A 14,765-nucleotide genomic window follows, 5' to 3' on the forward strand; every position below is an offset into this window, starting at 1 on the left:
GGCGCCTAGGAGCAGAGCCTTCTCTGTGATGGGCCCAGCCCTGTGGAATGACCTCCCCCTTGACATCAGGATTACCTCCAATCTCCGCTCCTTCCGTGTAAAGCTCAAGACCCACCTTTTCCAATTAGCTGGCCTGGCTCAACCATAGTTTTATCCCATTGCTCCTGACAATCTTTTTAAATTTGTAATTTTAACTGAGGGTATTTTAATTGTTAATTTTAATTCTATTATTACTATGCTTTTAACGAGTGTTACCTCCTCCGGATACATGTATGTGTTTGTATGTATGTGTATATGTATTGTATGTATATGTATATATGTATGGGTTTTTTATTGTACGCCGCCCCGAGTCCTTTTGGAGAGGGAGCGGCTAACAAATTAAATTTATTCTATATTCTATTATGAGTGTCATTAAGGTCAAATGGATGTGGAGCCTTCTTGGAACTGCTGAAAGGACTGTGCTGTAGGTTGGAGAACAAAAACATCAGGACTAGATTCAGCAGCCCATTTGAAAGACACAGTGCCACTCTTTTGAAGACAACAAAGTCCATGTTTTGGACAGAGAGGACCACTGGTTTGAAAGAGGGGTCAAAGGGGCCATCTATGTCAAAATTGGACAGCTCTCTCTCAACAGAAGGGGAAGGATATGACCAATCATCTATTTCCAATCTACAACACAGACCTTCCAGCAGTTCCAAGAAGGCTCCACACCCTTTTATCCTAAGGACACAGATAAGCCTCCAGCCGACACGCTTAATGACAACACGCTAAAAGAATGCAAATGACCAGCTTTCTGCAAGGAGTATAAATCCTTCCATTCCCCATCATTCAGTCAGAGCTGAAGAAGCTTCTCGGATGGGAAGTGAAACGTCTTTAAACAAAAACCAGAAAGTCCAGTTGCCTCTTGAAAAAAAGCACCTTTGGGTTTAATCAGCCTCACGAATGAAAGCAAATAAACCTGTCCCAGGATCCAATCGGACACTGGGATCAGAGGTTTAGTCTTCTGAATTCTAGATGCTTCGTGGATGGACATCTGATCCAAACTCTTCAGGATTTCAGATGCAAAATGCCGCAGGCCCTGCCAATTGGAGGAGGTGATTGGGGTCACTGTCAAGAGTTTGTTGCAGAAAAATCAAATCCAGAAAGCATACACAGATAATTGATTCAGCAGGATTCATTAACTTCTTTATATACATAATAACACATGAGTAAATGTACAGTACCAAGAGTCCAGTGGTGGGTTTCAATTTTTTTTAGAACCGCTTCTGTAGGTGGGGCCTGCTTTGTGGGAGTGGCTTGCCGGCCATGTGACTGGGTGGGAGTGGCTTGCCGGCCATATGACTGAGTGGGAGTGGCTTGGCAGTCATATGACTAGGTGGGCATGGCCAACTTGTAAAATGTGTAACAATGCTCTTGCTTAGCAACCAAAATGTTGGCTCAGAAACTCTGGCATTTGAAGCATGCAAGTCTTAAAGCTGTCAAGTTACAAGACCCTTGCACCCCTAACCCTTTAGAAAAAAAAAACCCAGGGGTGTTCAAACTTGACAGCTTTAAGACTTGTGGACTTCAACTCCCAGAATTCCTCCTCCAGTCATGTTGGCTCAGAAACTCTGGCATTTGAAGCACGTAAGTCTTAAAGCTTTCAAGTTACAAGACCGCTGCACCCCTAACTCTTTAGAAAAAAAAACCCAGGGATGTTCAAACTTGCCAGCTTTAAGATTTTAAGGTTTAGATAGGACTCTTAGAGGCGGGCGAGGCGATTGGTGAACCAGCCAATCAGTGAGCGGCGGTTCTAAACAGCACAGTAGATTTGTGGAACTCTTCTATAGAAGAGGTTAGAACTGGCAGGAACCCACCCCTGCAAGAGTGGTTCTTCAGTTTCGGATCAGAACAGCAGGTCCATACTAGTTTCATTTCCAGCACAGAGATTAATACAGACAAAGAGAATCTCCTCTGTACAGGGCAGTTAAGCTAAGCCTAAGCCACGCCCAGACTCCTCGCTGTCTCCAGCAAATACTGTTTCAATTTCTAAACAGCCCTCATTGGCTGACCTTGTTACCATGTCTCTGTCTGTTCATGAATATTCTGACATTCATCAACAACACTAAGCTAGATTTAGTTTTGAATGCATTACAACTGACATCACAAGGAGGCTAAGTAAACCACTGTAAGAAGCCACCTTCTTGCAGAGGCTAAGTTAGTGAAAGCAGATTATGGACCTTCTTGATGTTGGTGTGGTTTGGGTTTAGGGCAAAACGTGGCAGAGTAGCATAGAAAGCTCATCAGAGAATGAAAAACAAGGTTGAAGAAAGACCATGTTGATGGGATGTCCTAATTCTCCAGGTTAGCCTTGGTTGGGTTTGAAGGAGTTGAGTCCTTCTCAGGGTAGGACTTGATTTATCAGATCTCTGTGGAGACGGAAGAGATGCTTCCATTGGATCGGAAGCTGAAACTCAAGCCGAAGATAATAATCTCCTCAAAATGCACTATGGTTCATGCTCTTTTTAAAAAGACCAAAGGAGGAAGGAATCTGTCAGATTAGAATTTGGGGGGGGGGGGGGGGATACACCAAGAAATGGGCATTTCTCAGTTAGGTGTGGTTTGGTTTCTGTTACTTTGGATTACTCATAATCATATGTCTCCCTTTATTAATGTCACTCACATTTTTTTCTCTGTTTGTTTCATTTATTTCATGTATATAATTCACTTTATCCAGAAGGTTATGCCATCAATGAGATCCTTTTATTTAAGACCAGATTTTACTAACAAATTAAGGGAAAATAAGGGATGCAGTGACTCAGTGGCTAAGACGTTGAGCTTGTTGTTCAGAAAGGTCAGCAGTTCATTGGTTCGAATCCCTAGCACCGTAATGGAGTGAGCTCCCGTTATTTGTCCCAGCTTTTTGCCAACCTAGCAGCTCGAAAGCGTGTAAAAATGCAAGTAGAAAAATAGGGACCACCTTTGGTGGGAAGGAAACAGCGCTCCATGCGCCTTCGGCATTTAGTCACATGACCACGGAGATGTCTTCGGACAATGCTGGCTCTTCGGCTTTGAAACAGAGATGAGCACCGCCCCCTAGAGTTGGGAACAACTACCACATGTGCGAGGGGAACCTTTACCTTTACCTTACTAACAAATTGGCCCATGGCTCATCTTTTTCCAACCTTGGATCCCATCCAGATGTGTGGGATCTCAACTTCCGTAATTGCCAAGCCAGATAGGAAAAAAAAATTGCCTTCATCTGGAGGCAATTTCCCTTTGGGAGAAGGTTATTCAGTGGTGCAAAAATATCACCGATCTTCCCTGATTGCTCCCTGGAATTTAATAAATGGTTGTAATGAATCGGAACAAAATAAAATGCACATTAGTGATTTGTTTTCTTTAAAAGCAAAATCTTGCTATGTTTTAACTTGCAGGTGGAGGATTTGATTGTTAAATACAGGAAAAAGAACAAAGTTGTTGCAGGAATCATTGTGGAACCCATTCAGTCCGAAGGGGGGGACAATCACGCATCGGATGAGTTTTTTAGGAAATTGAGAAACATTGCAAGAAAGGTGAGCTTCGACATAAAACAGAATGTTTTCTAAGCCTAAGATTTGTCTCCTGAGCAATAAGTCTATCTAATCTTTGAGTAGCAGCTTCCAAGATGATCTGGGAAAACCCAGGAGGAACATCTGCATTTAGTTCTAACTAGTTTTAACCCGACATTGCCCGGGTATGTTGGACTAGATGACCTCCAGGTCCCTTCCAGCCCTGGATCATCCTCTGAAGCTGTGTCTAGTGCCAGCTTTGTAATCCTTCCTTCCTCTCCCTTTTCCCTCCCTCCCTTTCTTTTTCTTTCTTTTTCCCTTTCTTTCTTTCTTCTTTCTTTCTTTCTTTCTTTCTTTCTTTCTTTCTTTCTTTCTTTCTTTCTTTCTTTCTTCCTTCTTCCTTCCTTCCTTCCTCCCTCCCTCCCTCCCCCCCCTCTCTCTCTCTCTTTTTTTCTTTTTCTCAGCACCCCCCACCAGGCTTCAGGGAAGCTTGCTGGGAGCAAAAACAGACCCCCCACCCCAACCCCCTGCGTTTCCGGAGGACCTGTAAAAAAACGCTTTAAAAAGTTTTTTTTTTTTAAGTTCCAAAGCTCAGCTGGGTGATGTGCGATTGTTGGGACAAGGTTTTGTTTTTTTACACTACATACATAGTATTTTTTGCTATTGGTTCTGCAAACCAGTAGCAGTTTTTACCACCGGTTCGGGTGAATCGGCCCGAACCAGTAGCATTCCACCCCTGATCCATAAGCCTTAAAAGTTGCCAAATTTGGACACCTCCTACCTCCTAAGCAAGCAAAGCCAGTTTTGCCTCCTTCTTAAATTGTTCCCCTTTCCTAAAAGGGAATAAAATCCAGATGTGCTTTTTCCCAACAGCACGGCTGCGGTTTCTTGATAGACGAGGTTCAAACGGGAGGTGGCTGTACTGGCAAATTCTGGGCCCACGAACACTGGGGGCTCGAAGATCCAGCGGACGTCCTGACTTTCAGCAAGAAGATGATGACCGGAGGATTTTTCCACAAGGAGGAATTCCGGGCAAATGCAGTAAGTTCCGTTTTGAAGAACTTTTAAGCCCCCGTTTTTCTATCTTGGGTCACTTTAATAATAATAATAATTAATAATAATAATAATTTATTAAATTTCTAGACCGTCCCCTCTCCCCGGAGGGACTCGGAGCAGTGTACAGGAATAAATTTAAAACATACAAACAATCATACACATAAATAAAAATCAGATTAAACAACCCCTGTACAATTTATAACAATTAAAAAACAGACCTTAAAACCAATCTTAAAAATGTAGAAATAGGACTGAGGTGGGATAGATAGAATTAGGCCAGGCCGGCTAGCTGAAACAGGTTTCTGATGGAAGGAGCGGAGATCCATAGTCATTCTAATGTCGGGGGGGAGGTCATTCCAGAGGGTCGGGCCCATCACAGAGAAGGCCCTTCCCCTAGGCGTCGTCCGCTGGCACAGCCTAGTGGACGGCACCCGGAGGAGTCCCTCTCTGTGTGAGCGAATCGGCCGGAGGGATGTATGGGGCAGGACTTAAGACTTTGTGGACTTCCAATGCCAAATGCTGGCTGGGGAATTCTGGCAGTTGTAGGCCATCCGGGACAACTTCTCCGCGGCCAACTAATTGTTCCTTCCCCCCACCCTCCTTCTTTTCTCTCTTTTGGATTGCCTTCCCTGCAGCCATATAGGATTTTTAACACGTGGCTTGGGGACCCTTCCAAAAATCTTCTGCTAGCGGAGGTCATCAATGTCATAAAAAGGGAAGACCTTATAAGCAACGTCACCCATGCCGGGAAGGTCCTGTTGATGGGGCTGCTGGAATTGCAGGTAAGGAGACCTTAAGCGATAAGTGGTGAAGGGGTTCTTGCAGTCTGATGTGAAATCTCAGGGTGTGGGTGCCGTTTTTAAAATGGCCCTTCTGTTTAATTGGGATTCGTGAAATAAATTTGGTTCATAGTGTCGATTCGATATACGTAGATAACAAGCAAAAGAAAGAAAGTGGGATAGATAGCATCACCATCAGATGGACTTGTAACTGGTTGACAAAGCATACTCAAGGAGTAGTCCTTAATGGTGCTACATCTACATGGAGGGAAGTAAGCAGTGAGGTATCACGAGGTTTTGCCTTAGGCCCATGACTCTTCAATATCTTCACAAATGACTAGAATAGGAGGGGAACTTACCAAATTTGCAGATGATACTAGGATGTGAGTTAATAGTATGCAGTGGCAGCCAAAAAAGCCAATGCAATCCTAAATTGCATTAACAGAGAGATAAAATCAAGATCCAGTGAGCTACTAATACCACTCTGTAAAGCCTTAGTAAAGACCACACCTAAAATACTGCATCCAGTTTTGGTCACCACACTATAAAAAAGATGTTGACTCTAGAAAAAGTGCAGAGAAGAGCAACCAGGATGATGAGGGGACTGGAGACTAAAACGTACAATGAACAGTTGCAGGAACTGGGCATGGCTAGTCTAGCGAAGAGAAAGACCAGGAGAGACATGATAGGAGTCTTCCAGTATTTGAGGGGCTGCCACAGAAAGGAGAGGGTCAAGCTGTTCTCCAAAGCACCTGAAGGCCAGAGAAGGAACAATGGATGGAAACTGAGCAAGGAGAGATTCAACCTGGAAATAAGGAGAAATTTTCTGACAGTGAGAACAATCAACCCATGGGACAGAAGTTGCCTTCAGAAGTTATGGGAGCTTCATCACTGGGTGCTTTCAAGAAGGGAAGTGTAGGGTCTCCTGCTTGGGGTGGGGGTGGGGGGTTGGACTAGATGATCTATAAGGCCCCTTCCAACTCTGTTAATCTGTTAAATGTTAGGTTTTTTTTTAAACGAATATATGTGTCCCCTGTTTTACAGCTCAGGTCTGGTAAACAACTTCAATTACCTTTTTTGTGATTTGCTGTATTGGCTATCCCGGTCTGTGTAATCTGTGATTCCGTGTATTGCAGGCTAATTTTGGGTGGTGCAAACTCTGCTATTATCTTCCATTATTTTTATTGCAAAACAACAGATTTGTTGGATGCGGAGCAAACTGGATTTTTATGCTTAGATATTAAAAGAGGTGGACAAGATCTCTTGGGTGCAGGGGGTCTCTGATGCACAGCAGTGGAGTTGCTATTGCTGGGCATCTCTTGCTAGAACAGGGACTGGCAACTTTAAAACACTCAAAAAGCCACAAATGTCCTAACCGGAAGCCCCCCGTTCAATTCTGGAGCCATCTTGAAGTCTGCTTCTCCCGCCATAGAGTCTCCTCCTAGCGCGGCATCCTTTTTCCTCTACCTGTCCTAACCCAAAGCCCTATCAACTATGGAGCTGACCAGAAAACCCATTCCTTGCCATAGAGTCTCCTCCTGGCGTGCTGTGCTTCCTCCCCCCCCCAAAAAAAACCTGGAAGCTTCTCTCAAAATTGTGGTGCCAACCAGCTACAGGGAGCCACAGCCGAGGGATGAAAGAGCCACATGCAGCTCCAGAGCCACAGGTTGCTGCCCCCTGGGCTAGAAGAACCAGACTCCATAGCCGTTTTCTGTTTCACCTGTACCTGCTGTTACACTTGAAGCCCACAATAAGTGGAGTCAATTAGTCCAGGAATGGCTGAAAGCTGAGAATATTAAGAAGCTATCTATGTGCTACTAAAACTCTATAAAGCAGGGGTGTCCAAACTTGGGAACTTTAAGACTTGGCTGGCTGGGGAATTCTGGGAGTTGAAGTCCACAAGTCTTAAAGTTCCCAAGTTTGGACACCCCTGCTATAAAGCAATGCGTGGAAACCAGTCAAGGACAGAACTAAAGTAGAAATAAGGAGACGTTTCCTGGCAGTTAAAAACAATTAACCAGTGGAACAACTTGCCTTCAAAAGTTGTAGGTGCTCCATCACTGGAGGCCTTTAAGAAGAGACTGACTGACCCATTCATTGGTCTGAAATGGTGTAGGGTCTCCTGCTAGACTAGAAGACCTCCAAGGTCCCTTCCAACTCTGTTATTCTGTTATATTCCTGTTTGGTTGACTGAAACAATGCATCACAGGGCAACCATTTTTGAATCGTAATACTTTATAATCTGATTACTTGAAGAATGTGTACAAAATCCGAGAGCCGTTATTCCCATGGAATTTAGGAAAGTGTTAAGGATCCTCAGACCAAGTGTATTTGCAAGTGTGTGGCCATTACGGCACTGCCACAATCTGCCACAGTCACAATTGTGATTTTTTTGATGTTCTCTGCTAGTGAGAAAACTAGGCGCTTTTTAAAAAAAGCACATGTCTGGGAATTATAGCAATAAAACCTGCATACCATTTCACAGTGATTTACAACACTCTCTAAATGGATTACAGAATCAGCCTATTGCCCCCAACAATCTGGGTCCTCCATTTTACCAACCATGGAAGAATGGAAGGCTGAGTCAACCTTGAGTCGGCGAGAATCGAACTGCTGGCAGTCAGCAGAATTCGCCTGCAATATTCCATTCTAACCACAGCGCCGCCCACAGCTCTTATATTTCCTTTCCCTGTTTTGTTTTGTTTTCCAGCATGCCTTGGCTGGTTTTCCAAGATGATGACAAACTGTGATTTTCTTTTCCCCTTTTTGTAGAGTCGCTATCCCCATCTGATCAGCCGAGCCCGGGGACGAGGGACCTTCTGCTCTTTTGACACTCCAAATGACGCAATCAGGAACAAGCTCATTGAAATAGCGAGAAACAAAGGTAAGATGTGGTGCTTTGAACCAGGCCTTGGATGATTGTCTCCTACACCTGGATCTCAAAGGTGGAGAAGTATTGTATTTTTCAGACTATAAGATGCACTTTCTTCCCCTCCTAAAAGAGGGTGAAAATTTGGGTGCATCTTATACACCGAATGTACCGCCCCCAGCCCCTTTGGCCTCTGCCTCCCAGCAATTTGCCTCCTTGCAACAAGTGGTGAACAGCCTGTTTCAGTTTCAGCACAGCCTGATTAGCACAAGCACCTGATTGTTGGTTGGATTGGCCTCCCAACCATCAGCTGTTTCAGGCTGCAGGGATTTCCATTCCCTATTGCTGCTACTTGTCTGGTCTCCTGCCTGAGCAGAGGGGTTGGACTAGAAGACCTCCAAAGTCCCTTTCAGCTCTATTCTGATTCTGATCATATTAAACATGATGATACCCCTGCCAGTATCCAGGGGATTTTGTGATGGAAAACTCTCTTTGTGCGAGAGCTGAATCTGCAACTTCCTTCTTTTTTTCTCTCTTCCCTCAGGTGTGGTATTAGGCGGCAGTGGGGACCGATCGATCCGTTTCCGACCCACTCTGGTCTTCCGAGACCACCACGCACATCTTTTCCTGAACATCTTTAGCGATATTCTGGCAGATTTCAAGTAGCCAGGATCCCACCTTGCATTGAGAGAGGCCAAATATCTTCTCAGAATTGGAGAATAGTTTATTTAAGATCATAAATATATATGTATATACATATAATATATATTTTCACTAATAGGAAAGATGGAATTCATAAAGTGCTTTTTTTAGAAAAAAAATATTGGTTTGATCATGCTCACCTCCAGCACAAACTGCTTCTGGCTAAAAAAGAAAAAAAATGTGGACACGCTTTTGATGTCCTCGGCCGTCTCCTTTGACCTAGCAAAGGCTAAGAGTGATCGGTTTCAAGTTTCAAATCTTGGCCTGGAATTTGAATCCCTGGGTATGTTTTCTTGCAACTGGTTTGTAAGCACTCGAATCTGAAAAAATGCACTTCTACTGCCACGGATCCATAGCACTGTTGAACATGATGGTGGACTTCCAAGGAGAAAGCAGCTGTTGGATACACCCATGTCCATCTCCGGAGTCCAATTGCACAGTGTGGTCTCTTCTGAAGCACACATGGAAACTCAAAAGGCAAAATCCCTCCACGTCTTCACATGTCTGCTAACACCAGACTGTTATTTGCACCGCCTCTGAGGGTCTATGGGCCTCTTCCAAAAGGAGGTTATGGATCTTGGAAGACTCACGGCGTCTGTTCCAAGCCTTGATCCTCATCTCTTTTAACAGGAGTTGCTTGTGTGGATTTGGGACTTTGCAGGTGCCAACTTCCTTCCCTGCTTCGATGCTTGTAAAAGTATTGCTGTCATTGCTTTTATTTTACATTTTTTGGGCCATCTTCACTTGGACATGCCGATGGAACTTCCTTTGGCGACCACAGTTTTTTTTTAAAAAAATCAGGACGATAACCCCAGGTATTTGGAAGGACTCTGGCAGAAACAGGGTAGAATTTTTGCAATTGGGGTGTGTGTGTCAAATGGAGTCAGCAAAATGAGTAAACCCATCACCTTCTACAGCTGTGGTGCACCGTTCAGGGCTTCGTAATGGCACCCAGCCCTCCCCATCCGTGACTGCAGCCTCCAGAACCCTCCAAAAGCTGTTGTCTTACTGCATTTTTTTAATACAGCAAGAGGGAAATGTGTGTTTGGGGAATGATTGTATGAATTCTAATGTAATTTTAATTCAATTTGGCTTAGCTTGTGTTCTAGCTTTGTCCTTTGTTTGAAGTGGTCTTCCTGACCAGTGATGCCTCCTTCCTATCCTCCGTGGAGCTTTTGGAGGAATAATCCTAAATCAGATTGCAAAAGGAGAGCATTTCTAGCCTTGGCAACCTGTGATTTGGCTCCAATGTTTGGTTTTGCTGCAGCCCTCCCATTCATGCATGGAGGTCAATGTTATCCTTCTCAGTTTATGAGGAAGACATTTACGAGAGTGGACTCAGAAGTCTTTCCAACAGGAAAGCTGCCTCTTGAAGGGATTGGAAATGAAGCAGATTGTATGTATCTGGTGCAGTGGTTGAAATGCAGTACTGCAGGCTACTTCTGCTGCCTGCCGGCTGCCTGAAATTTAGCAATTCAAATCTCATCAGGCTCAAAGTTGACTCAGCCTCCCATCCTTTTGAGGTGGGTAAAATGAGGACCCAGATTGTTGGGGGCAAGAGGCTGATTCTTAGAGGGGACTGTAAAGCATTATAAAGCGGTATATAAGTCTAAGTGCTATTGCTATCTTCTCTTCCTGTTCTCTTCTCTTCCTGTTCCAAATGAGGCTTTCATGAAAACAGGAATACACCATTTGAAACTTTCTCCTGTGCTTTTTAATCAGAATCCGAACCTGCAAGCTAGTTTATGAAGAGGTGAGTGTATGGATAGAAAAAAAAGGTATTGTTATACACTTTGTGACCTGGTTACAGGTAGTCCTCGACTTATGAGCACAACTGAGCCCCATATTTCTGTTGTTAAGCAAGACAGTTGCTGAGGCAGTTTTTCCCCATTTTACGACTTTTCTTGCCACAAGTGTTAACTGCAGTTGATAAATTAGTAACATGGTTAAGTGAGTCTGGCTTCATTGACTTTGCTTGTCAGAAGGTCGCAAAGGGGGAATCACGTGACCCCAGGCCCACTGCTACCGTCATAAATGTCAGCCAGCTGCCAAATGTCTAAATTTTGATCCTGTGACCATGGGGATGCTGCAATGGTCGTAAGGGTGAAAAATGGTAAGTCACTTTTTTCATGGCCTTTGAACAGTCAGTAAATCAGCTGTTGTAAGTCGAGGACTCCCTGCAAATGTCACTGGGGCAGAATATCTCCCCCTACCCTGCTTCTGTCATCCCTGGACAAGCTCAGAAGCAGGATGGGAAATCTGATGACCTTTGGGACGCTAGAAGATGAGGATGAAAGACCAGAAGCTAAAATACCTCCTTTCTCCCCACCCCACCCCACCAACTTGGAAGGCCAGGGGGCTGTCGCCAGTTTGTAGTGATAGTAGTTGGAGAGTGCCAAAAAGAGCACAAAAAAATGGCAAGGGGCCGCTTGGGCTTCATTCTGGCAAGAGCTGGATCTAGTGAGATGGACAGAACTGCAATCCATCAGAAATCATGTCCTGCTTGGACAGAGGGGTTGGACTAGATGACCAACATGGTCCCTTCCAACTGTTAATCTGAATATAGAAGAGGTGGGTTGCTCCCAGTTCAGCCCAGATCAGTCAAGCACACGTAGGAGCACGTCCGAACTAGTAGTAAAAAAACTGGCAACCCACCACCGTATAAAACCATTTTGCAAACCTAGAGCAGATATGTCCCATTCTAGAGGCCAAAAAGAAAATAAACAAATTTCCAGAGCCTCAGAAAGGGCCTAGAATTTAAACAGTGTAAGGGATACAGAGAAATAGTTGGCTTTTTTGTCTTCTGCAGTAGGCAAATCTTCTACGTGTATATATATATGGCTTCTTTCTTGTCTACAATAAAATAACTAATTTAGCTGTGTCAGATCTCTGAGCTTCTGCTGTAACTGAGATTATGAACATCAAGTGAAGTGCCTAGAAGTCTCAGTTGGGTGTAAAACCTTTATCTACTCATATTCCCAGCATTACAGGAGAGTCTACAGTTGAACACAAATATTAAACATTGCAGATCACACCAAGGTTATCCATTTTGCTTCAATGGTGCTTTCAGTGCCCTAGGGTTTCCCAGGTCGCAGTGATGCCACTCTGTCAGAACGAGCAGAAGCAACTTATTTGCATTGGTGGAAAAAAATAACAAAGGCCAACTAGCATATAGGGCCAAAGATTACCAAAGTAGTAATCCCTGGGTGCCCAAGAAATTATTTTAAGGTGGTATTGGTTTGGGCGCGCGAGTTCATAGTACAGTATTCCATTTCTGAGAAAAGGGGCAGGGAAAGAAGAGAAAATTTCTGGTTTTAGTGGTTGGTGGTTCCCTTCCAAGGCCAACCAACCACCCCAAGGTCAAACCCAAAAAAAGAAAACCAAGTTATGCTCATCTACAAAAATGTCTCTGTCTCACTCTCTTCTTATATCAACAAATCCTTCTGCCCCTCGACAAAGACTTGATCTACTCAAGCTTTTATAACCTCCATGGCCTCACCCAGAAGTCCATAAAAGGAACAGGGGGGCAGCAGTAGAAACAGTATCCAAGTTATCTAACGGGCGCCCAACAGCTCTCCATTCGTCTAGGTCGTGTTTTCCTTTGCACAAGTCCTTGATCTGCTGGCTTTTTGCAGCCTCCAAGGCCAAGAATCCAAATACTGCCTTCTTCCATCCGAGTTCTTCTGCACCATGTTTGGAATCTAATATTTAAAGAACAATTTATGATAAGTCAAAGAAGAAAAGCTTAAGAAAAAACAAGCACACCAAATTAATTCAAACACACTGTTGGCCAATGAAGGATATCAGACATGCCTTCTTGATTCAGTGATGGCAGTTCTGATGATATTCTATGATTATGGGAGTACCAAAAGTGGTATTTAGTTTGAAAGGGCAACTGGACTGATTCCTATCCAGGAATCTTCATCAGTTGTTATTGGATGCTGTAAGAGAGATGGAAAGACAGTTATTGACAGTTGAGATTGGTTGGTGGGAGGGGGAAAGGATGGGTTCTGACAGGTTGGGGAGGGGATGGAAAGAGTGTTTCCTATGCAGTCCAACTAGTCTTAACACTCTCTGGAGAGCTGTTGTGGTTCCTTTGGGTTTTACCTGGAACCTTGGGGCCACCTGAACTAGAGGCATGGAATCTTCTTGGAGCAACCAAAAGGACTGCATCGTAAATTTGGGATAGGTGGTGTGTTATCCCCCACCCCTTGGGAGGAGGCTGCTCAATGTAACATAAATGGCATCTTTTACCCTTTGTGAGAAGCCCCCTCCTCCTAGAGAATGAAATATTTTGTGGAATATTAAAAGAGAAATATGTTCTTAGACGCAGACAGCAGCCCCCAGTCTTTAATAGTCTACAGCAGGTGCCCATTAAGAAATCCTGGGCCAAGCCTATTCACAAACAAAACACCTTCAGCTCCAGGTGATGGGATTAAGGACAGGAGATGACTTTAACCCCATTCATTGAGAAAAGTGAAAACAATACCGGTCCATTAAGAAAGGCAGGCTAGACTAGAGGCCATAGATAACAGGATAAAATCAGTTACACATGCCTGACAGGATTAGGACCAAGGAAATTAAGATCCCTTCAGGAACCTTTGCAAAACAAGTAAAACCGATCAAATAATAAAAGCACGAAAGCAAACCTGAGAATTACAAAATACAGTGTAAACTCTACAAAAATCCTTGCACTCATCAAGCTAATTGGCCAGCTGCCCCAGAACCACAGGCCGTTTGTTGCTGGTTCTTCTCATCAATAAACTTTCCAATCAGCCTCCATTTTATTTCAAGCTGCTTTCTCCCATCTTGGAACTGAACCAGATGGATTTGTCTTCCTACACCTACTTTCAAACCAATGGTCCTCTTTAGCCAAAAGATGGACTTTGCTGTCTTCAAAAGTGAATATAACCTTACAATAAAGTTAAGAACTAGTCCTTCTAGGTGTGCTTCTTGTCTGGATGGACTACCTCGCAAGGCTGATAGGAGACTAATAGTCTGGTTAGTTTAGTCCCTGATGCTTTTAATTGGGGGCAGGTAAACTTATTCCACCACCACCCAACACCCTGGGGGGGTGTTCTGTTAAGATACAGCCTGTTGTGCCTTAGAATGACTTCTACTATACTGCCCTAAAGTGGCTTCTACTGCACAGCACAGTGGCCTTGCCATGGTAACGGCTTCACAGTATCCCATAATGGGGCTTCCTCTGGTAAGGGGGAAAATCCAACAACAGAAATTACAGCAACGTTCATGGAAGGAGGGTTGGGATAAATAACTATTGGGTTATCAGCTACTATTAACATAAACGGCCTCTTTTACCCTTCATTGAACCCAATGGTCCTCTTTATCCAAAAGGTGGACTTCGCTGCCTTCAAAAGTGAATATAACCTTACAATAAAATCAGAGCCAGTCCTTCTGTCGGTGTGCTTCGTGTCTGGACTACCTCGCAAGGCTGGTAGGCGACTATTAAATTCTTTCATCCCCTTTTGGGGAGCAGCCAAAAGGACCCTTGTAAATTGGGGGTCTCCATTTACCCAGTGACGGCTGAGATGGCCTCCGGCGATCCCCCGTCCGAGGTCTCGGAGCCCAGTCCCGGTGGGCATCCTCTGAAAGCCCAGGTTAGTCTTTCCCTCACGGCCAAAGGCTCGCAGGGCGATTTTCGCCGCCAACCGCCACTTTCTCCCTCATGAGGAGAGTGGGCGGAGCCTCGCGTGCCTGCCTCGCGGTCTCTCAAACCGCCAACCCCAAGAATGGGCGGAGTCTCCAGCGTCTCTCTCTAGCGGTCCCTCAAACCGCCACACCCCCATATGAAGAATGGGCGGAGCCTCG

The 14,765-nt window shown here is 44.4% G+C and overlaps 1 protein-coding gene and 1 long non-coding RNA gene across 2 annotated transcripts in view; one reads left to right on the plus strand and one right to left on the minus strand.

The window, feature by feature from the left end:
• The window catches only part of ABAT (4-aminobutyrate aminotransferase), a 65,417-nt gene extending 53,601 nt beyond the window's left edge, over window positions 1-11,816 (plus strand). The window contains exons 12-16 of the mRNA XM_081965973.1: window positions 3,417-3,554; window positions 4,404-4,571; window positions 5,222-5,368; window positions 8,138-8,249; window positions 8,779-11,816. Coding sequence (XP_081822099.1) covers window positions 3,417-3,554; window positions 4,404-4,571; window positions 5,222-5,368; window positions 8,138-8,249; window positions 8,779-8,900 — 687 coding nt within the window. The 3' untranslated portion in view covers window positions 8,901-11,816. The remainder of the gene's footprint in view (window positions 1-3,416; window positions 3,555-4,403; window positions 4,572-5,221; window positions 5,369-8,137; window positions 8,250-8,778) is intronic.
• Window positions 9,358-14,719, minus strand: LOC309398778. Its single transcript, XR_014176442.1, has 3 exons — window positions 14,471-14,719; window positions 9,543-12,637; window positions 9,358-9,488 (listed from the first exon to the last, which is right to left on the minus strand). It is a non-coding gene; the product is annotated as an uncharacterized lncRNA (long non-coding RNA).
• Between the last annotated feature and the right edge of the window lie 46 nt (window positions 14,720-14,765).

The sequence above is a fragment of the Natrix helvetica genome (genome assembly GCF_964273705.1).
Source record: "Natrix helvetica genome assembly, chromosome: 13".
NCBI classification, from domain to species: domain Eukaryota; kingdom Metazoa; phylum Chordata; class Lepidosauria; order Squamata; family Natricidae; genus Natrix; species Natrix helvetica.